The sequence below is a fragment of the Stegostoma tigrinum genome, chromosome 7 (assembly GCF_030684315.1).
Source record: "Stegostoma tigrinum isolate sSteTig4 chromosome 7, sSteTig4.hap1, whole genome shotgun sequence".
Taxonomy (NCBI): Eukaryota; Metazoa; Chordata; class Chondrichthyes; order Orectolobiformes; family Stegostomatidae; genus Stegostoma; species Stegostoma tigrinum.
Genome location: NC_081360.1, coordinates 102,366,641 through 102,390,470, shown reverse-complemented (window position 1 = coordinate 102,390,470; position 23,830 = coordinate 102,366,641). Strand labels below are relative to the sequence as shown.

Below are 23,830 nucleotides of genomic sequence, written 5' to 3'. Positions count from 1 at the left end.
CTCCCTGTCTCTGTTAGCTCCTCTGGTCCCTGCACCCCTCCCTATCTTGTAATCTCTTCCAGCTCCTACATCCCTCCGTGTCTCTGCAACCTCCTCTACCCCCGACACCCCTCCCTGTCACTGTAAGCTCCTCTATTCCCTAAAATTTTTATCTCTGCAACCTCTCCCAGCTCCTACATCCCTCCATATTTCTGTAAGTTCCTCCAGTCCCTACACCCCTCCACACCTCTGTATCCTCCTTTAGTCCCTACACCACTCCTTAAGCTCTGTAACCTCTTTGAGCCCCTATCCCCTCCCTATCTTGGTATGCTCCTCTAGACCCTATATCTCTCCCTATCTCTGTAACCTCCCCTAGCCCTTACATCCCTCATTATCCCTGCAACCTCTTCCAGAACCTACACCCCTCCCTATCTCTGTAACCTCCTCCAATCCCCACAGCTCTCCCTTTCTGTGTAAACTCCTCCAGTCCCTAAAGCCCCATCCCTATCTCTGTAAACTCCTCCAGTCTCTACAGCCCTCTCCATCTGTATAACCTCCTCCAGTGCCTAAACCTCTCCCTACCTCTATAACCTCTTCCAGTCTCCATAACCCTCCCTCATCAGTGTAACCTCCTCTAGTCCCCACGAGCCTCCTATCTCTGTAACCTCCTCTAGCCCCTACACCTCTCCCTAACTTTTTAACTGGGCAATTAAGCACAGAAAAACCAAAACAACTGCCGATGCTGTAAATCAGAAACAAAACCAGAAGATGCTGGAAAAGCTCGGCAGGTCTGGCAGCATCTGTGAAGACAGATGCTGCCAGACCTGCTGTGCTTTTCAGGCAACTTCTATTCTGGTTTCTGATAAGCACAGGGACATAGATTTACACTAATTGGCAAAGTAATTGGGAGGGGGAAGGCATGGGAGCTGATAAGGATAACTTATTTTGTTGCAGAGAGTTATTGTGATCCAAAATTGGCTGCCTGAAAGGGCAGTGGAAGCAGATTCAACATGAGGAAAGAATTTGCAGGGTGGTAGACAAAGGGTGAGTAGGGAGAAAGTTGTGGGGGCAAGTGAGATTTTCTGCAAGATCTTTCAATGAGCTGGCAAAGAGAAAATGGCCTGAATGACCTCCACTTCTGCTACAAGATTCTACAAGCCAGAATATTTGTTGCCCCTTGTGCGGCAGTCTAGGACCAGAATCTCAGAATTAGGGGTCAATCATTTAAGACAGGGCCAGACAGGAATTTCTTTCCTCAGAGGGTAGTAAATTTATGGAACTCTTTACCTCTGAAGGTTGTCGAGGCTGGGTCCAAAAAACCATAAGACATCGAAGCAGAAATTAGGCCATGCGGCCCACCAAGTCTGCTCCGCCATTCAACCATGGCTGATAAGTTCCTCAAACCCATTCTCCTGCTTTCTCCCCATAACCCTTGATAATAAGAACCTATCTTTCTCAGTCTTAAATGTATTCAATGACCTGGCCTCAACAGCCTTCTGTGGCAGTGAATTCCATGGATTCACCACTCTCTGGCTGAATAACTTCTCCTTATCTCCGTTCTAAAAGGTCTAGACTCTCCTACCAATGGATGCATCCTCCCTGTCCAGACAACTCAGCATTCTGGAAGCTTCAATTACATACCCCCTCATCTGTCTAAACTCCAATGAGTACAGTCCCAGAGTCCTCAAACAGTCCTCATATGTTAAACTTTCCACTCCTGGGACCATTTTCACGAACCTCCTCTGAACCCGCTCCAGGGCCAGTACATCCTTCCTGAGATATGGGGCCCAAAACTGCACACAATACTCCAAATGTGGTATGACAGAGCCTTATAATGTCTCAATGGTACATCCCTGCTTTTATATTCAAGTCCTCTCAAAATAAATGCCAACATCGCATTTGCCTTTTGGACTAGTGACTCAACCTGCAAGTTTACCTCGAGAGAATCCTGAACTAGAACTCCCAAGTCTCTTTGCACTGTAGCCTTCTGAATTTTCTCCCCATTTAGAAAATAGTCCATGCTTTTATGTTTCTTACCAAAGTGCATGACCTCATATTTTCCCATGTTGTACTCCATCTGCCACTTCTTTGCCCACTCTCCTAACCTGTCCAAGTCCTTCTGCAGCCTAGCCACCTCCTCAATGCTACCTGTCCCTCCACCTATCTTTATATCATCTGCAAAGTTAGCCAGAATGCCCACAGTTGCTTCATCTGGATCATTAATGTACAAAGTGAAATGTTGTGGTCCCAGCACTGACCCTTGTGGAACTCTACTTTTCACCGGCTGCCATCCTAAGAAAGACCCCTTTATCCCTCCTCTCTGCTTTCTGCCAGACAGCCAATCTTCTATCCTGTTAGCACCTGGCCTCTAAAACCATGGGCCCTTATCTTACTCAGCAGCCTCCTGTGTGGCACCTTATCAAAGGCCTTCTTGAAGTCCAGGTAGATAACATTCATTGGCTTTCCTTGGTCTACCCTGCTCATTACTTCCTCAAAGAATTCTAGCAGATTTGTCAGGCATGACCTCTCCTTGATGAAACCAGGCTGACTTTGCCCAAATATTCAGCAATCTCATCCTTTACAATGGACTCCAAAATCTTACCAACGACTGAGGCTAGGCTTATCGACCTGTATTTTTCTGTCTTTTGCCTTACTCCCTATTTAAACAGGGGGTGTCACATTAGCGATTTTCCAGTCCTCTGGGACCGTCCCTGACTCTAGTGATTCCTGAAAGATCACCACTAACGCTTCCACTATCTCATCAGCTATCTCCTTTAGAACTCTGGATCATTAAGTATATTCATGGCTAAGATAGACAGATTTTTAATCAGCAAGGGAATCTAAAGTTATGGGGAAAACCTAGAGGATGGATGAGGGACTTTAGTAAGGCTTTTGACTAGGTTCCGTATCGCGGACTAATCACAAAAGTTAGGTTGCATGGGATCCAGGGAAAGCTAGCTGATTAGATTCAAAATCGACTCGATGATAGGAAGCAGAGGATGATTGCTGAAGGTTGTTTCTCGGACTGGAGGCCTGTACTGTGCCAAAGAGGTCAATGCTGAGGCCTTTGTTATTTGTTATTTACGTAAATGATCTGGATGTGAGGGAAAAAGGCATGATTAGTAAGTCTGTGATGATACAAAATTAGGAGATATTGTTGATAGCAAAGGTTATCAAAAATTACAGAGGGATCTTGATCAGATGGGGAAATGGGCTGAGGACTGGCAAATACAATTCAATACAGATAAGTGTGAGGTGTTGCACTTTGGAAAGTCAAACCAAGGTAGGACTTAAATAGTAAATACTAAGGTTCTGAGGAGTGTGGTGGAGCGGAGGGATGAGTACATAGTTTGTTGAAAGTGGTGTCAGACATGGACAGGGTGGCAAAGAAGGCATTAAACACGCTGGCCTTCATCAATTGAGGCATCGAGTATAGGAGTTGGGATGTTATGGTATAGTTGTGAGGCCGCACATGGAGTATTGTGTCCAGTTTTGGTCACCCCGTTATAGGAAAGACATAGTCAAACTTGCAAGTGTGCAAAGGAGATTTACAAGGATGTTGACAGGAGTAGTAGGCTGAGTCAGCAGGAGAGGATGGCCATGACAGGACTTAATTCCTTGGAATGTAGGAGAATGAGGGATGACCTTACTGAGGTGTATAAAATCATGAGGGGCACAGATAGGATGAATACATACAGTTTTTTTCTCAGGGATGGGGAATTGAAAACTAGAGGTCATTGGTTTAGGGAGAAAGGGTATAGATTTAAGAAAGACCTGAGGGGCAACTTCTTCATGCAGATATATGGAATGGTATATGTAATAGGCTGCCAGAAAAAGTGGTTGAGGCAGGTACAATAACAATATTTAAGTAACATTTGGATAGGTACATGGACGAGAAGACTTTATTTGGATATGGACCAAATGCAGGCAATTGGAACTAGCTGAACAGGCACCATGGTCAGCATGGACCAGTTTGGAGTAAAAGGGCCTGTTTCCATGCTGTATTACTCTACGACTCTATGAAAAGGCAGGAAAGTGGTATGATTATTAGATTAGCCATGGTCTCACTGAATATAGGGGAAGATTTGATGGGAAGAATGGCCTACTTCTGGTGTGCTGTGGCCATGAATCCAACCCAGATGATGTGTGGACATGGCCAGTGTTAGGCCTAAAGGTGGTTGGTGGTGGAAACTGAGAACAGATGTGGGAATCTGACCTCTGACTGTTATCCGTGAGGTACTGCGGACATTGTCGGCCTGGAATATGACAGTGCCTGAGTCCTCAAGCGTCAGTGCAGACAGTGTGAGGCTGTGGACTCTTCCCGTACAGCTGATCCGTCGGTTGTTGTTGGGCTTCACTCGGATACCATCCTTGATCCATACACCATCAACGTCTGGGTGGGATAATTCCACCTGTAAGGTGACTGCTTCCTTCTCAAAGATCTCCATGTCTTCCAGGGGTTTCTTCACTGATATCCTTCGAGCTACAATCACAGGGACATAATCAGAGTTAGTTTAACTGCTTTGGCTAAATGCAGCATTGCGGTACCAATTTCATACACCCATTCTACTGTCACCTCCAAATATGACAATGATGATTAATGATGGAAAAGTGGTTGACATTGTCCACATGGACTTCAGGAATGCCTCTGACAAGGTGGCTCAATGGCAAGGTGAAGTCACCTTGGATAAAGTGGAAAGTATGAGGCCTTTTCCCAGGGTGGAAGGGTCAATTATTAGGGGACACAGGTTCAAGGTGCGGAGGGAAAGTTCAAAAGAGATATGTGAGACATGTTTTTCACACAAAGGATGGTGAGTGCAAAGGATGGTTTGCCAGAGGTGGTGGTGGAAGCAGACGTATCAGCAGCATTCAAGAAGCACCTGGCTGAATACATGACTAGGAAGGGAATAGAGCCTACAGATCCTGTAAGTGAAAACAGTTTTAGCATGGAAGGACAAAATATGTCAATGCAGGCTTGGAGGGCCGAAGGGCCTGTTCCTGTGCTATATTGTTCTTTGTTCCTTTGAATTCATCTTACCATCATCTTTGTCCCATCCTCAAAAAAGACCAGTTTTATCATCACATACATCCAAAGAAACACCCATATGTGGGATTAGGTACAGAATAAAGCTCCTCTACACTGTCCCCATTAAACACTCCCACAACAAGACAACGTTGAGTTAGATATAGAGTAAAGGTCCCTCTACACTGTCCTCAACAAAGACTCCCAGGACAGGGACAAGATGGAGTTAGATGGAAAGTGAACTTTTCTCCACTCTTTCAAACGGAAGTTAAAACTTCCTCTACTCTTTTACATCAAAAATAATGCCTACTCTGCCCTCCGAAACTGAAGGTAAAGTGTCGTCAATGTTGACCCCTCCATCAAATACTTCCAAGACAGTGGCAGCACAGGGTTAGAGAAAGAGTAAAGTTTACTCTTCACTGCTCCCAATAAAACTCCAATATAGGATCAGCACAGGGGTCAATACAGAGTTAAGCTCCCTCCCTTGATTTGTGTTTTTTTTAAAACTAGGTCTGTACTTACGTTCAACACTGAGTTTGGCCTGCGTTCTGTCGTGCAGAGTCTCACAGCGGTAATTCCCTCGGTCGCTGAACACAGTGTCACACACTATTAGCCGCCTGGTCCTGCCATCCTGCTGCAGCATGAACTTTGGACTGTGCTGGATGACCACTCCCTGCTTCATCCACTGGACCTCGGCTAACTCATTGCTTACCTCAACCTCAAAGGTAGCATCTTGCCGTTCCTCTGTTGTCGCGCTCACCAGCTTCCTGGTGAATACAACCTGGGTCTCTGCAGGAACAGTTAAAAACAGAGTAAATATCATCATCTCCTCTTGTTTCAATTGCAAGTTCCCACTCTGTGTTGGCTCTCATTCTCTGTATCCATGGGCCATTTGACAGTTGGATCATCTTGGTCTTAGAACATAAGACCTTAACAAATAGAAAAACAAATAGATCTCTCCATCATTCAATAGGATCATGGGTGATCTGACAGTGCTCACATCCACTTGCTTGCTCTTTCCCCATAACCCTTGATCTCTACTGATCGAGAATCTATCTCAGCCTTTAATACAGACAAGGGCTCTGCCCCCACTGCTCTCCAGCAAGAAGTTCTAAACCCTCACAACATTCTGAGAACAAATTGCTCCTCATTTTAGTTCTGTACTGGAGAAACTCCACAGTTCCGGCAGTGACTGGAGAGAAAACAGAGTTAATGTTTTAAATCCAGCACACTTCAATGAAGGATCATACCAGACCTGAAAAGTTAACGCTGTTCTCCACAGATGCTGCTAAACGTGCTGAATTTCTCCAGCATTCTTTTTCTCTATTTCAGAGCTTCTGCATCTGCAGTATGTTGATTTTATTTACCTATCAAACGTTGCTATTCCTACTTTTTCATAGTATATATGAACAAATAAACATCAAGATCAGAAGTAGGTCATTCAGCCTCTGAGTCTGTTGCATCATTCATTAAAACCATGGTTTGTGTGTTAACTATACTGTTACAGACCAGACCAGACCCCAAAATGTGTTAAGAGGGTAGACTAGACCCTAACATTTTCTTATTTTAAAGACAGATGTGAAGTGTGTTTTCCAGATATGATGCAACTGGCTAAACTACTCAATGTTAAGCAAAACACTTTATTTATAGACTATAGTTGAAATACAAACAAAAGAAACAGGAATTTACAATAAACAACTAATGGAAAACTGAGTAATAGACATTACTAAATAACTGTTCCAATTTAATAATGTCCTATAAACCTTCCCCACAGCAAAAAAGCGAACTCAGACACAGATTCTTACACAGTTCTGCAATCCAGGAGGAAAAAAATCAAGACAAATTCCAGAGAAATATGCAGCTAGGAATCTTTCACCGAAGCTTCCACCTCTTCCAAGATCCCAAACAACTTCTGACTGCTTGAAATAAACCAGAAAGCCTGGTCTGTGAAAGCGAGCCACTCGCATTCAAATTGCTTCCATTGTTCTAACTTTTACAAAGAACTTAAAGGCCTCCTAGTATCAGAGATAATGGGAACTGCAGATGCTGGAGAATTCCAAGATAATAAAATGTGAGGCTGGATGAACACAGCAGGCCAAGCAGCATCTCAGGAGCACAAAAGCTGACATTTCGGGCCTAGACCCTTCATCAGAGAGGGGGATGGGGAGAGGGAACTGGAATAAATAGGGAGAGAGGGGGAGGCGGACCGAAGATGGAGAGTAAAGAAGATAGGTGGAGAGAGTATAGGCGGGGAGGTAGGGACGGGATAGGGCAGTCCAGGGAAGACGGACAGGTCAAGGAGGTGGGATGAGGTTAGTAGGTAGATGGGGGTGCGGCTTGGGGTGGGAGGAAGGGATGGGTGAGAGGAAGAACCGGTTAGGGAGGCAGAGACAGGTTGGACTGGTTTTGGGATGCAGTGGGTTGAGGGGGAAGAGCTGGGCTGGTTGTGTGGTGCAGTGGGGGGAGGGGACGAACTGGGGTGGTTTAGGGACGCAGTAGGGGGCGGGGAGATTTTGAAACTGGTGAAGTCCACATTGATACCATATGGCTGCAGGGTTCCCAGGCGGAATATGAGTTGCTGTTCCTGCAACCTTCGGGTGGCATCATTGTGGCAGTGCAGGAGGCCCATGATGGACATGTCATCTCAAGAATGGCAGGGGGAGTGGAAATGGTTTGCGACTGGGAGGTGCAGTTGTTTGTTGCGAACTGAGCGGAGGTGTTCTGCAAAGTGTTCTCAGTCGCAAACCATTTCCACTCCCCCTGCCATTCTTGAGATGACATGTCCATCATGGGCCTCCTGCACTGCCACAATGATGCCACCCGAAGGTTGCAGGAACAGCAACTCATATTCCGCCTGGGAACCCTGCAGCCATATGGTATCAATGTGGACTTCACCAGTTTCAAAATCTCCCCTTCCCCTACTGCATCCCTAAACCAGCCCAGTTCGTCCCCTCCCCCCACTGTACCACACAACCAGCCCAGCTCTTCCCCCCCACCCAATGCATCCCAAAACCAGTCCAACCTGTCTCTGCCTCCCTAACCGGTTCTTCCTCTCACCCATCCCTTCCTCCCACCCCAAGCCGCACCCCTATCTACCTACTAACCTCATCCCACCTCCTTGACCTGTCCGTCTTCCCTGGACTGACCTATCCCCTCCCTACCTCCCCACCTATTCTCTCTCCACCTATCTTCTTTACTCTCCATCTTCGGTCCGCCTCCCCCTCTCTCCCTATTTATTCCAGTTCCCTCTCCCCATCCCCCTCTCTGATGAAGAGTCTAGGCCCGAAACGTCAGCTTTTGTGCTCCTGAGATGCTGCTTGGCCTGCTGTGTTCATCCAGCCTCACATTTTATTATCTTAAAGGCCTCCTAAGCTGTTTACTTAAACTGACTTCAGTACCAGTTCATACTGCTGCCTTTACAACCTCTCTTAAAAAAACCCCAATCAAAGTAATCCTTTTAAAGCGACAGCATTGTTACACTACTTTCCTTCACACCCTCAATAATCTTTCACACCCTCTTGCTAATCAAGGCTTAAAAATATTCAGGGAATTCACTTTTTCAGGAAAAAATTCTAAAAACTCACAACGCTCTCAGAGGAATCATTTAGCCTCATCTCTGGCTTTAATGGGCAATCCCATATTTTTAAACAGTGGTCCTTTGTTTTATATTCTCCCATAAAGGAAACATCCAGTCAAGTCCCCTCAGGATCCATTATATTTCAGTCAAATCACCCCTTCACTCTTCTAAACTGAAGTGGATACAAGCTCAGTCTGTCCTCATTGGGCAATCTGCTTATTCCAGGTATTAGCTTAGTAAACGTTTTGTGAACACTGATTTCCTTCCTTAAATAAGGTGAGCAATACTGTACACACTGCTCCTGTTGTGGTCTCACCAGTGCTCTGTATAACTGAACTAGCCCAAAACAAAGAACAAAGAACAAAGAAAATTACAGCACAGGAACAGCCCTTAAGCCCTCCAAGCCTGCGCCAATCCAGATCCTCTAACTAAACCTGTCACCTATTTTACAAGGATCTGTATCCTTCTGCTCCCTGCCCATTCATGCATCTGTCTAGTTACATCTTAAATGACGCTATCATGCTTGCCTCTAACACCTCCGCTGGCAACGTGTTCAGGCATCCACCACCCCCTGCGTAAATAGCTTTCCATGCATATCTCCCTTAAACTTTTCCCCTCTCGCCTTGAAATTGTCAGCCCGAGTAACTGAGTCCTCCACTTGGGAAAAAGCTTCTTGGTAGCCACCCTGTCTATGCCTCTCATGATTTTGTCAATCTCAAACAGGTCCCCTTCAACCTGTGTCTTTCTAATGTAAATAATCCTATTCTACTCAACCTCTCTTCATAGCTAACACCCTCCAGACCAAGCAACATCCTAGTGAACCTCCTCTGCACCCTTCCAAAGCATCTTTGGTAATGTGGCCACCAGAACTGTACGCGATATTCCAAATGTAGTAGAACCAAAGTCCTATACGACTGTAACATGACCTGCCAACTCTTGTACTCAATACCCTCGTCCAATGAATGAAAGCATGCCATATGCCTTCTTGACCACTCTATCGACCTGATTTGCCACCTTCAGGGTACAATGGACCTGAATACCCAGATTTCTCTGTGCATCAATTTTCACCAGGGCTTTTCCATTTACCGTACAGTTCATTCTTGAATTGGATCTTCCAAAATGTAATACTTCCCATTTGCCTGGATTGAACTCCACCTGCCATTTCCCCACCCAACTCTCCAATCTATCTATTTTCTGCTGCATTCTCCAACAGTCCCCTTCACTATCTGCTACTCCACCAATCTTAGTGTCACCTGAAAACTTGCTTTATCACACCATCTATACCTTCCTCTAGATCAGTTATGTATATCACAAACAACAGTGGTCCCAACATGAATCCTGTGGAATACCACTGGTCACAGTTCTCCATTTTGAGGAACTCCCTTCCACTACAACTCTCTTTCTCTTGTTGCCCATCCAGTTCTCTATCAATCTAGTATACCCCGGACCCCATGTGACTTCACTTTCTTCAACAGCCTACTATCTTGAATCTTATCAAATACCTTACTGAAGTCCATGTATATGACATCTACAGCCCTTCCCTCATCTATCAACTTTGTCACTTCCTCAAAGAATTCTATCAAGTTGGTAAGACATGACCTTCCCTGCGCAAAACCATCCTGCCTATCACTAATAACTTCCTTATTTTTACATTGCGATAAACCACAACATTCTAATAATTTCCCTGATTATTTGCTGGATCTGTAATGCTAAACTGTTGTGATTCATACACAAGAACACCCAGATCCCTCTCCATCTCAGTGTTCTGCAAGCTCTTACCATAATTGCTGTCAATATGGATAATTTCACACTTGCCACACTATTTGAACACTTTTCACTAAATCACATAACATTTCTAAGCAGACGTCAGTGAACTGTAATCAGGGGAGCACAATTTCCTTCCTTGTCTACTGAATTCACTAGGGGCTACAACAGGACCATAGATTCCTTGGGCTCAGTGCAGGAAGATCCATCACAGGAATTCCCACTCATTTCCACTGCGTGACACCAAAAACAATTTGCATTTATATAGTACCATGGATGCAGTAAAGCAGCCCAAGGTACTTCACAGATATTGAACATGTAAAATTTGAATGCATGCCTCTTAAAGATATATTAAAACTGGGTGATCAATGTTGTTTAAAAGGTATTAGCTCTGAAGCAGTTGATGTTCAATGTGCATGACAGCCAAGAAATGAGATCTGCTTGAGTTTTCAGAGGTGGATCTGTACCAGTTGCCTAAGGTCCTAGTCATTATACCTAGCCCAATGTATAGAACACAGAACATAGAACAATTCAGCGCAGAACAGGCCCTTCGGCCCTCGAAGTTGTGCCGAGCTGTGAACTAATCTAAGCCCATCCTCCTACACTATCCCATCATCATCCATATGCTTATCCAAGGACTGTTTAAATGCCCCTAATGTGGCTGAGTTAACTACATTGGCAGGCAGGGCGTTCCACACCCTTATCACTCTGAGTAAAGAGCTTGCCTCTGACATCTGACTTAAATCTATCACCCCTCAATTTGTAGCTGTGCCCCCTCGTACAAGCTGATGTCACCATCCTCGGAAAAAGACTCTCACTGTCCACCCTATAAAATCCTCTGATCATCTTGAATGTCTCTATTAAATCCCCTCTTAGCCTTCTTCTCTCCAATGACAACAGACCTAAGTCCCTCAGCCTTTCTTCATAAGGTCTTCGCTCCAGGCCAGACAACTTCCTGGTAAATCTCTTCTGCATCTTTTCCAATGCTTTCACATCATTCCTGTAATGGGGCGACCAGAACTGCACGCAATATTCCAGGTGAGATCGCACTAGCGTTTTGTACAGTTGCAGCATGACATCACTGCTCCGGAACTCAATCCCTCTACCAATAAAATCTAACACACCGTAAGCCTTTTTAACAGCACTATCAATCTGGGTGGCAACTTTCAGGGATCTATGTACATGGACGCCAAGATCCCTCTGCACATCCACACTACTAAGAATCTTTCCATTGACCCAGTATTCTGCCTTCCTATTATTCTTCCCACAGTGAATCACCTCACATTTATCCGCATTGAACTCCATTTGCCACCTTTTAGCCCAATTCTGCAGTTAATCCAAGTCTCCCTGCAACCTGCAACATTCTTCCACTGTCCACCACTCCACCGACTTTAGTGTCATCTACAAACTTACTAACCCATCCACCTATGCCTGCGTCCAAGTCATTTATAAAAATGACAAACAGCAGTGGTGCCAAAACAGATCCTTGAGGCACACCACTAGTGACCTGACTCCAGGCTGAATATTTTCCATCAACGACCACTCGGTGCCTTTTTACAGAAAGCCAGTTTCTAATCCAAACTGCTAAATCTCCCTCAATCCCGTGCCTCCGTATTTTCTCCAACAGCCTACCATGTGGAACCTTATCAAAGGCTTAACTGAAATCCATGTACACCACATCAACTGCCCTACCCTCATCCACATGCTTGATCACCTTCTCAAAAACTCAATGAGGTTTGTGAGACACGATCTGCCCTTGACGAATCCATGCTAACTATCTCCAATCAAATTGTTGCTTCCTGGGTGATTATAAATCCTATCTCTTATAATCCTTTCCAAAACTTTTCCTATAACTGACATAAGTCTCACAGGTCTATAATTACCTAGGTCATCTCTACTGCCCTTCTTAGACAAGGGCACAACATTTGCAATCCTCTAGTCCTCTGGTGCTAAATCTGTAGACAATGAGGTCTCAAAGATCAAGGCCAAAGGCTCCGCCACCTCCTCCCTAGCTTTCCAGAGAATCCTCGGAAAAATCCCATCTGGCCCAGGTGATTTATCTACCTTCACACCTTCTAGAATTGATAACACCTCCTCCTTACTAACCTCACTCCTTTCAATTCTAGTAGCCTGTAACTCAGTCTTCTCCTCTACAATATTTTCCTTTTCCTGAGTGAAAACAGAAGAGAAATAATCGTTTAGGACCTCTCCGGTCTCCACAGGGTCCACACACAACTTCCCATTTTGTCTTTGACTGGCCCTATTCCCACCCTAGTCAGCCTCTTATTCCTCACATACCTATAGAAAGCTTTAGGGTTCTCCTTTATTCTACCTGCTAATGTCTGCTCATGTCCCCTCCTTGCTTTTCTTAACTGTCTCTTTAAATCCTTCCTAGCTAATCTGTAATTCTCCATCGCTTCATCTGAGCCATCTCGTCTCATCGTCACATAAGCCTCCCTCTTCCGCTTAACAAGAGGTACAATTTCTTTCATAAACCACGGTTCCCTTACCTTATCACTTCCTCCCTGCCTGACAGAGACATACCTGTTAAGGACATGCAATATCTGTTCCTTAAACCAGCTCCACATTTCGATTGTCCTCATCCCCTGCATTTTGCTACCCCATTCTACGCTTCCTAAGTCTTGCCTAATCACATTTTAATTGCCCTTTCCCCATCTATAACTCTTGTCCTGTGGCATGTTCCTATCCCTTTCCATCGCTAAACTAAACGTAACCGAATTATGGTCACTCTCTCCAAAGTGCTCACCTACCACTAAATCAAACACCTAGCCTGGTTCGTTGCCAAGTAACAGATCCAGTGTGGCCTCCCCTCTTGTCGGCCCTTTGACACACTGTGTCAGGAAACCGTCCTACACACATTGGACAAAAATTGTCCTCAGTGAAATTATGCAATGAGCACTGTTGACATTTTTCCAATCAACCTGTTCAGAGATATAATGGCACATCTCTGGAGCAAGTGTGACTTGAGCCTGTACCTTGTGGCTCAGAGCCAGGGACAATAGCATTGCACCACAACAGCTCAATTAAACTGCTCAGAATATTCTGGCACACCTTTGAAACAGGTGGGAATTAAATAGAATCCTTCATGGTAATCTCAGCTGGTTCAGAAACCCAAGCTAAGAACCAAAAGAACTGTGGATGCTGTAAGTTAGGAACAAAAACGAAGTTGCTGGAAAAGCTCAGCAGGTCCTGCAACATCTGTCGGGGAGAAAACAAAGTTAAAGTTTCGGGTCCAGTGACCCTTCCTCAGAACTGATGGTAGTTGGGAAAACATCAGTTAATATGCAGAAAATTCCTATTCTACTTCACTATCTTCTGCATATAAACTGACGTTTTCCTAGCCACTATCAGTTCTGAGGAAGGGTCACCGGATCCGAAACGTTAACTCTGTTTTCTCCTCCACAGATGCTGCAAGACTTGCCGAGCTTTTTCCAGCAACTTTGTTTTTGTTCCAGAAACCCAAGCTGTTGGGAATGCTTTGTGTCACAAACCAGCCACACTACCATTATGTTATTTGAAGGATAGTGCCAATTCTGTAGATTCTCTAGAGTGGTGTATCATCTACCAATAATCACTAGATAGACCCAAGACATCTTTTATTCATTTATGGGAAGAGGGCGTCTCTGGCTAGGCGGCATTTATTGCCCATTTCTAGTTGCCTAGTGGGCAGTTAAGAGTCAACCACATTGCTGTGGGTCTGCTGTCACATGGAGGCCAGACTAGGTAAGGATGGCAGTTTCCTTCCCTAAAGGATGTTAGTGAACCAGATGGGTTTTTCCTGACAATCGACAATGAATTCATAGTCATCATTAGATTCTTAATTCCAGATATTTACTGAATGATAATTCCACCATCTGTCGCGGTGGGATGTGAACCCGGGCCCCAGAATGTTGTCTGGGTCTCTGGATTAACAGTCCAGCGATATTAGCACTATGCCATCGCTTCCCCGCATAGCTAAACGAGGATTGGTGGTAGTGGACTTCTTTAAAGAGATTCTTCCTGAGTACCACACACCAGTGGAGGTGGTAAATACCAGAATGTAGTATTTGACCAGGGATCATGTGAGTAAACACCACAATTGAAAGCTTGGTCAAAGATGTAACTGGTTAGAAGCAACTAAACAAGAGCAGAGAAAGATGGAAAGATTTAATCATTCTCCAGAGTTCATTTGCTAATTGGTCACTGACCCGCCTGCAGGGAAGCAGTTTCAACTCATTTAATCCTATCAAAATTCATCATAATTTTTGAACAGCTCCATTTAGTTTCCTCCCTGTTCTGGAGGATAACAATCCCAGTTTCTGTCAGGTCAAGGAGGCAGGGATGAGGGAGGATTGGAAATGGGATGAAACCAGAGGTTGGGAGGATTTTAAAACTGGTAAAATCGACATTTAGGTCAACGGGCTGTAGGGTCTCAAGGCGGAATATGAGGTGCTCCTCCTCCAGTTTCTGTGCAGCATTGTGACACTGCAGGAAGCCCAGGAGGAACTTGCCACTCAGGGAGTGGGAAGGTGAGTTGTGAAATGATTCGCAACCAGGAAGTGTTGTCATTTGACACGAACAGAGCACACATGCTCGTCTCTGAGCCTCCGCTTGGTCTCATCAATGTAGAGGAGGCCACATCGGGAGCAGCGGATGCAATAGACCACAGTGGGAGCACCTCTTCTTCTACTACACCAATGCCTGTATCGGCACTGCTTTGTGCTCCCTTGAGGGGTTTGACCAGTTCATTAATTTTACTTACACCTTTCACCCAAACCTCAAGTTCATCTGGACCATCTCTGATACCTCTCTCTCCTTCCTGGGTCTCTTTGTCTCCAGCTCTGGTGTCTGCCGTGAAATCGACATCTTTTTCAAGCCCACCAACTCTGACAGATGCCAAGCCTACACTTCCTCTCAACCACCTTCCTGCAAGAATGCGATCCCCTACTTCCAATTCCTCCACTACCGCCGAATCTGCTCCCAAGACGGGGTGCTACATTCCCAAATATCCCAGAAGTCCTCTTATATCAAGGACTGCAACTTCCCCTTTTCAGTGGTCAAAAATGCTCTCAACTGCATGTCTTGCATTTCCTGCACCTTTGCCCTCACATTCCCTCCCTGCAACAAAAAGAAAGACAGAATCCCCCTTGTTGTCACATATCACCCCACTAACCTCCATATCCAATGTATCATTCTCCGACACTTCGGCCACCTACAATCCAACCCCACAACCAAAGAGATATTTCCGTCCACACCCCTATCTGCCTTTCATAGGGACCACTCTCTCCACAATTCCCTCATCTGCTCCACACTCCCCATTAGCCCCACCACTCCCGGCACCTTTCCCTGCAACCACAGGAAGTGCTACACCTCCCCTATCACTCTCATTCAAGGCACCAACCAAGCTTTTTACATCTGAGAGGTTCACTTGCACATCCGTCAATGTGGTCTATTGCGATGTGGCCTCCCCTACATTGGTGAGACCAAGCGGAGGCTCAGAGACCACTTTGTGGAGCACCTGTGCTCTGCTCATGACAAACACCTTGCAGTCAAGAACCATTTCAACTCCTCCTCGCACTCCGTGGGTGACGTGTCCATCCTGGGCTGCCTCCAGTGTCACCATGATGCCACCCGGAAACTGGAGGAGCAGCACCTTGTATACCACTTTGGGAGGCTACAGGCCAATGGCCAAAATGTGAATTTTACCAGTTTCAAAATCTCCCCACCTCCAGCCTCATCCCTGCCTCCTTGACCTGACACAAACTGTCCATCTTCTCTCCCACCCATCCACTCCTCCCACCTCACTAACCAATTCCCACCACTCCCTACCTGAACTCACCTATCACCATCCCACCTACCTTCTCCAGCCCCAACCCTCCTCTCTCTATTTATTTCTGAGCTCCATTCCTGTTCTCCAATCCCCCCACCCATGCCATTTCAGAAGAAGGGTCCCGGACCTGAAACATCAACTTTCCTGCTCCACTGATGATGTCTGGCCTGCTGTGTTCCTCTAGCTTCATACTGTGTTATCTCTGACTCCAGCATTGGCAGTTCTTACTGTCTCCGAGTGAGTTACAATCCCAGTTTCTACAGTCTTACCATAATCAGTGACGTCCTTCACCTCTAGTGCCCTTTTGAGTATTCTTTCATGGGGACAGGCAGTGAATTTTGGCCTATCCAGCGATATGCACATACCATGAATGAATTATAAAACAGTAAAGGCCTCAGGTGAGGAAAAGGATTGAGGTATTTTCTAATCAACCTGTACCAAGATGTTATTCTACACCTCAGCAGCAGGTGGGACTCCAACCTGGCTCTTAGCTCAGAGGCAAGGGCACTACCATTACGCCATATGAGCCCAATTAAACTGTTCAGGCACATTATGACACACCTTTAGGGCAGGTGGGACATGGTAACCTCTGCCAGTGTAGGAACTGAACCCATGCTGTTAGCATCCCTCTGCATCACAAACTAGCTGTCCAGTCAAATAAACTAAGGAAAAGGTTTACCTTGTACCACCATTGCTTCTTTTGCACATCATTATAAAACTACGATCTCTCATCTTAAAAATGGTGTCTGACACCTGGATTGCTTTAACCCCTCTGGAATTCCAAAGAAAGTGGACAAGTCACGGCCTTTAATTTTCCTTTTCATCCCATGTTGCCCAGGGTCAATATTACTCTACAATAACAACTTCCATAAATATAGAATCTTTTACAGGGTGACAAGCCATACCTCACTCCATGCCTACCCATGTGGCGAATTAGCAAATGTGGATCTGTAGGGTGATGTTAAATGCTCCCAACTACCCTAGGTTGTGTCTTACCTTGCACCTGAAGGTTGGCACTGGAGACGATTCCCTCAGCCTCTGCTATCACTTGGCTAGTGTCTGTAAGCTGGCAGTCCCGTATTAGCAGCATGTGACACAGGCCATTCCGTGAGGTCACGTATTTCGTGCTACCCGGTGGAATTTCGGAGCCATGCACTCGCCAGGACAGCCTCACATCCTCCGGGGACACCATGCACTTGAAGTTAGCGTCATCTCCCTCCTGCACAGTGATACTGCGGAGGTCAGAGATGAACTCCACGACTCTGGGAACTGAAATGAGAAGGAACACAGCTGTGATCCAGAAAGTCACACCAGCAACTTGCATTTGTACAGCCCTTTAATATTCTGGAATGTTCCAAGATGATTCACAGGAGTGCCAGCAAACATAATGTATCTTTGAGCCACCAGAAGACGTTCTGGGCAGATGACTGCAAGCTTGGTTAAGGAAGCACAACTTAAGGAGCATCTTAAAGGATGGATTAGGCAGCGAGGTTTAGGGAGAAAATTTCAGGGCTCAGGCATCCCAAGATGCAGCTACTAATGGCAGAGCAATTAATTTGGGAGTGCTCAAGAAGCCACAATTAAAGGAGGGTTGTGGATCTGGGGGAGATTACAGAGACAGGGAAGGGGAGGACATGGGCAGATTTGAAAACAAGGATCGGATTTTGAAATTGGGGTGTGTCTGACTTGGAAACAGTGGAGTTGAATGAGCTCAGCAGTAATGGGCAATCAGGGTTGGTGGTGAGCGTGGAGACAAGCAGCAAGAATTTGGAATGACCCCATATTCACACAGTGTGGACGATGGATAACAGAGTCGGATTCCGGTGGCCCTAAAGGCAGGATAGTCAAGGTGAGGAGGAGATAACAAGGTGTAGAGCTGGACGAACACAGCAGGCCAGGCAGCATCTTAGGAGCAGGAAAGCTGACGTATTGGGCCTAGGCTCTTCATCAGAAATGATGAAGGGTCTAGGCCCGAAACGTCAGCTTTCCTGCTTCTAAGATGCTGCCTGGCCTGCTGTGTTCATCCAGCTCTACACCTTGTTATCTCAGATTTCCCGGCATCTGCAGCTCCTGTTATCTCTGATACAAGGTGATGTGAGGACAGGATGAGAGGCATCATAGTTGGGTCAATATGCTTTGAAGTTGGGAAGAAAGAGAAGGGATGTCATTGGCAAAGGGATTTCCCAGCAGAGGTGGAGATGGATAATGTTTTAGAGCTGGATGTAGGTGATTTTTAGTAATTTAGAATGGACACAACATCAAACCAAAGGGAAGGCAGCACAGACCTCTCACGGACACTCTTGCCACCGTCTTGTCATCTTTAGACTCGCATGAGTATTCACCCTGGTCGTCAAGTGTCGCTTTGCATAGGGTCAAGGATCGCAGTCGTCCCTCAGCTCGGATGATGTACTTGCGACTAGGTTGAACCTCTTTCCCATCCTTCAGCCACATGACGTCACCTTTGACCTTGTTGAGTTCACACCACAGGGTGATGGAGCCATATCTCTGAACGCACATGTCCTCCAGCTTCAACACAAATCTGAGCGGCAGCTCTGCAAAGGTGCAAAGGGGGAGGTGTTGAGGATGATTTCATATCATGATGAAAGGATCTTATTCATCCCATTTCAAATGGCTCTCAAAGTCAGCATTAGCCTTTGTTGCAAGAGGACTTATTAGCTCAGTTGGCTGGACAGAATGATGCCAACTGCGTGGGTTCAATTACCATACTGGTTGAGGTTACCATGAAGGATTCTCCTTCCCAAACTCTTTCAGCTGGGATGTGGTAACTCTTAGGTTAAACCACATCCAGTTATCTACATGAGAGAGCAGCCCCATCGTCTGGTAGGATAATGACTACTTTACCTTCATTTAATTGAACGGCAAAGCCTGCTTATGGTATTGAATGGCCTACTCTTGATCATTTCTTGAGTCCTTGTGTACTCATTTCTATTTATGGTATATTAATGATATTGTGATGGGGATTGTGTAATTGGTTACAGGAGGCATTTATAAAAAGAGGCTCAGAAATAAAGTTGCTGGAAAAGCTCAGCAGGTCAGGCAGCATCTGTGAAGGGAACTGCAGAGTTAATGTTTCAGGTCTGGTGACCTTCCTCTGTTTTGTCCTACACAGATGCTGCCAGACATGCTGAGCTTTTCCAGCAACTTTATTTTTGTTCCTGATTCACAGCATTCACAGTTCTTTTGGTTTTTACAAAAAGAGACACTTGTGACACAGTGGGTACTAGGTAGGATGTAGACAAATGTAATGCTGAATTCCTGTAGAATGTGGGAGGTAAGGATCACCCCTAGTGTCCCCACTGACTTCATGTACAGGAGGTGAACCCAACTCCAGGTCCTTGGAAACCGTGTTAGAGAACTGGAGCTGGAACTGGATGAACTTCGGATCATTCGGGAGGCCGAGGAGGTAATTGAGAGGAGTTACAGGGAGGTAATCACACTTCAGGTACAGGAAAAAGATGGATGGGTTACAGTCAGGGGACGGAAAGGGAACAGGCAGACAGTGCAGGGATCCCCTGTGGCTGATCCCCTCAATAAGAAGTATACTGTTTTGGATACTGTTGGGGGGACGACTTACCAGGAGTAAGCCATGGGGTACAGGTCTCTGGCACAGAGTCTGTCCCTGCTGCTCAGAAGGGAAGGGCGGAGAGGAGGACAGCATTAGTCATTGGAGACTCCATAGTTAGGGGAACAGATAGGATATTCTGTGGGAACGAGAGAGACTTGCAGTTGGTCTGTTGCCTCCCAGGTGCCAGGGTCCGTGATGTCTCAGATAGTGTTTTCGGGATCCTTAAGGGGGAGGGGGAGCAGCCCCAAGTCATGGTCTACATAGGCACCAATGACATAGGTAGGAAAAGAGATGGGGATATAAAGCAGAAATTCAAGGAGCTCGGGTGGAAGCTTAGAGCTAGAACAGCAGTGTTGTTATCACTGGTTTGTTACCCACGCCATGTGCTAGTGAGGTGAGGAATAGGGAGAGACTGCAGTTGAACACTTGGCTACAGGCATGGTACAGGAGGGAGGGATTCAGATACCCGGATAATTGGAGCTCGTTCTGGGGTAGGTGGGACCTCTACAAACGGGATGGTCTACACCTGAACCAGAGGGGTACCAATATCCTGGGGGGGGGAAATTTGCTAATGCTCTTCGGGAGGGTTTAAACTAATTCAGCAGAGGGGTCAGAACCTGATTTGTAGCTCCAGTAAACATGAGGTTGAGAGTTATGGGGTCATGAATAAGGTTTCAAGGTCGCAGGAGTGTGCCGGCAGGCAGGAAGGTGGTTTGAAGTGGGTCTACTTCAATGCCAGGAGCATCTGGAATAAGGTGGGTGAACTTGTAGCATGGGTTGGTACCTGGTACTTCGATGTTGTGGCCATTTCAGAGACATGGATACAGCAGGAACAGGAATGGCTGTCAGAGATAATGGGAACTGCAGATGCTGGAGAATCCAAGATAACAAAAAGTGTGAAGCTGGATGGGCTCTGATGAAGGGTCTAGGCCCGAAACATCAGCTTTTGTGCTCCTAAGATGCTGCTTGGCCTGCTGTGTTCATCCAGCTTCACACTTTGTTAGCAGGAATGGCTGTTGCAGGTTTCGGGGTTCAGATGTTCAGTAAGATCAGGGAAGGTGGTAAAAGAGGTGGAGGTGTGGCATTGCTAGTCAAGAACAGTATTATGGTGGCAGAAAGGACGTTTGATGAGGACTCGTCTCCTGAGGTAGAAGGGGTTAAGGTTAGACACAGGAAGGGAAAGGTCACCCTGTTAGGAGATTTCTACAGGCCTCCGAAAAGTTCCAGAGATGTAGAAGAAAAGATTGCAAAGATGATTCTGGATAGGAGCGAAAGTAATAGGATATTTGTTATGGGGGACTTTAACTTTCCAAATATTGACGGAAAAAGCTATAGTTTGAGTACTTTAGATGGGTCAGTTTTCGTCCAATGTCTGCAGGAGGGTTTCCTGACACTGTATGTAGATAGGCCAACAAGAGTCGAGGCAATATTGGGTTTGGTGCTGGGTGATGAACGAGGCCAGGTGTTAGAATTGGAGGTAGGTGAGCACTTCAGTGATAGTGACCACAATTTGGTTACGTTTACTTTAGCGATGGAAAGGATAGGTACATACTGCAGGGCAAGAGTTATAGCTGGGGGAAAGGCAATTAAGAGGTGATTAGGCAAGATTTAGGATGCATAGGATGGAGAAGGAAACTGCAGGGGCTGGGCACAATTGAAATGTGAAGCTTGTTCAAGGAACAGCTACTGCGTGTCCTTGATTAGTATGTACCTGTCAGGCAGGGAGCAAGTGGTCAAACGTGAGAACCATGGTTTACTAAAGAAGTTGAATTTCTTGTCAAGAGAAAGAAGGAGGCTTACGTAAAAATGAGGTGTGAAGGCTCAGTTAGGGCGCTTGAGAGTTACAAGTTAACCAGGAAGGACCGAAAGAGAGAGCTAAGAAGAGCCAGGAGGGGACATGAGAAGTCTTTGGCAAGTAGGATCAAAGAAAACCCTAAAGCTTTCTGTAGGTATGTCAGGAATAAAAGAATGACTAGATTAAGAGGGCCAGTCAAGGACAGTAGTGGGAAGTTGTGCGTGGAGTCCGAAGAGATAGGAGAGGCACTAAATGAATATTTTTCGTTAGTATTCACACATGAAAAAGACAATGTTGTCGAGGAGAATACTGAGATACAGGCTATTAGACTAGACAGGATTGAGGTTCATAAGGAGGAGGTGTTAGCAATTCTGGGAAGTATGAAAATACGGCTGGATGGGATTTATCCTAGGATTCTCTGGGAAGCTAGGGATGAGACTGCAGAGCCTTTGGCTTTGATCTTTATGTCGTCATTGTCTACAGGAATAGTGCCAGAAGACTGGAGGAGAGCAAATGTTGTCCCCTTGTTCAAGAAGGGGAGTAGAGACAACCCTGGTAATTGTAGACAACTTACTTCAGTTGTGGGTAAAGTGTTGGAAAGGATTAAAAGAGGCAGGATTTATAATCATCTAGAAAGGAATAATTTGATTAGGGATGGTCAACATGGTTTTGTGAAGGGTACGTTGTGCCTCACAAACCTTACTGAGTTCTTTGAGAAGGTGACCAAAGAGGGTAAAGTGGTTGATGTGGCATATATGGATTTCAGTAAAGCATTTGATAAGATTCCCCATGGTAGGCTATTGCAGAAAATATGGAGGCATGGGATTGAGGGTGGTTTAGCAGTTTCGATCAGAAATTGGCTAGCTGTAGGAAGACAGAGAGTGGTGGTCGATGGGAAATGTTCATCCTGGAGTTCAGTTACTAGTGGCGTACCGCAAGGATCTGTTTTGGGGCCACTGCTGTTTGTCATTTTTATAAATGGCCTGGATGAGGGTGTAGAAGGATGGATTAGTAAATTTGCGGATGACACCTAAGGTCGGTGGAGTTGTGGATAGTGCGGAAGAATGTTGCAGGTTAAGGTAAGCTGCAGATCAGGGCTGAGAGGTGGCAAATGGGGTTTAATGCAGAAAAGTGTGAGGTGATTCACTTTGGAAGGAGTAACAGGAATACACAGAGTACTATGTTAGTGGTAAGATTCTTGGTAGTGTGGATGTGCAGAGAGATCTCGGTCTCCGTGTGCATAGATCCCTGAAAGTTTCCACACAGGTTAATAGGGTTGTTAGGAAGGCATACGGTGTGTTAGGTTTTATTGGTAGAGGGATTGAGTTTCGGAGCCATGAGGTCATGTTGCAGCTGTACAAAACTCCGGTGCGACCGCATTTGGAGTATTGCTTACAGTTCTGGTCGCCGCATTATAGGAAGGATGTGGCAGCACTGGGAAGGGTGTAGAGGAGATTTACCAGGATGTTGCCTGGTTTGGAGGGAAGGTCTTATGAGGAAAGGCTGAGGGACTTGAGGCTGTTTTCATTAGAGAGAAGAGGTTTAAGAGGTGACTTAATAGAGGCATACAAGATGATCAGAGGATTAGATAGGGTGGACAGTGGGAGCCTTTTTCCTCAGATGGTGATGGCTAGCACGAGGGGACATGGCTTTAAATTGAGGGGTGATAGATATAGGACAGATATCAGAGGTACATTCTTTACTCAGAGTAGCAAGGGCTGGAATGCCCTGCCTGCAACAGTAATAGACTCACCAACTTTAAGGGCATTTAAATGGTCATTGGATAAACATATGGATGATAATGGAATAGTGTAGGTTAGATGGGCTTCAGATTGGTTTCACAGGTCAGCGCAATGTCAAGGACTGAACGGCCTGTGCTGCGCTGTAATGTTCTATGTTCTATTTTGTAAAGAAGACAACTATTAAGAAAACTAGTGTTATATTTCACACTTCACCAAGTGGCGTGAAGTACATTTAACCTGACCTGGATTCAATTTTATTTCCTACATTATACCCATCAAGGCTTTTATATATTATAAAATATATAAATATTTTGTATGTAATATAAAATAAACAGTTTGGCATTTTACCCTGCAACCGCAGGAAGTGCTACACCTGCCCCCACACCTCCTCCCTCACCCACATCCCAGGACCCAAGATGACTTTTCATATCAAGCAGATGTTCACCTGCACATCTGCCAATGTGGTATACTGCATCCGCTGTACCTGTTCTGGCCTCCTCTACATCGGGGAAACCAAGCAGAGGCTTGGGGACT

The 23,830-nt window shown here is 45.6% G+C and overlaps 1 protein-coding gene across 8 annotated transcripts in view; it reads right to left on the bottom strand.

The window, feature by feature from the left end:
- obsl1a (obscurin like cytoskeletal adaptor 1a) overlaps positions 1-23,830 on the bottom strand; it is a 195,474-nt gene that overhangs the window by 35,812 nt on the left and 135,832 nt on the right. For all 8 annotated transcript variants that reach the window (XM_059647569.1, XM_059647568.1, XM_059647573.1 and 5 more), the window contains 4 exons: positions 18,459-18,725; positions 17,170-17,442; positions 5,525-5,791; positions 4,196-4,462 (listed from right to left, as the gene is read on the bottom strand). In XM_059647569.1, coding sequence (XP_059503552.1) covers positions 4,196-4,462; positions 5,525-5,791; positions 17,170-17,442; positions 18,459-18,725 — 1,074 coding nt within the window. The remainder of the gene's footprint in view (positions 1-4,195; positions 4,463-5,524; positions 5,792-17,169; positions 17,443-18,458; positions 18,726-23,830) is intronic.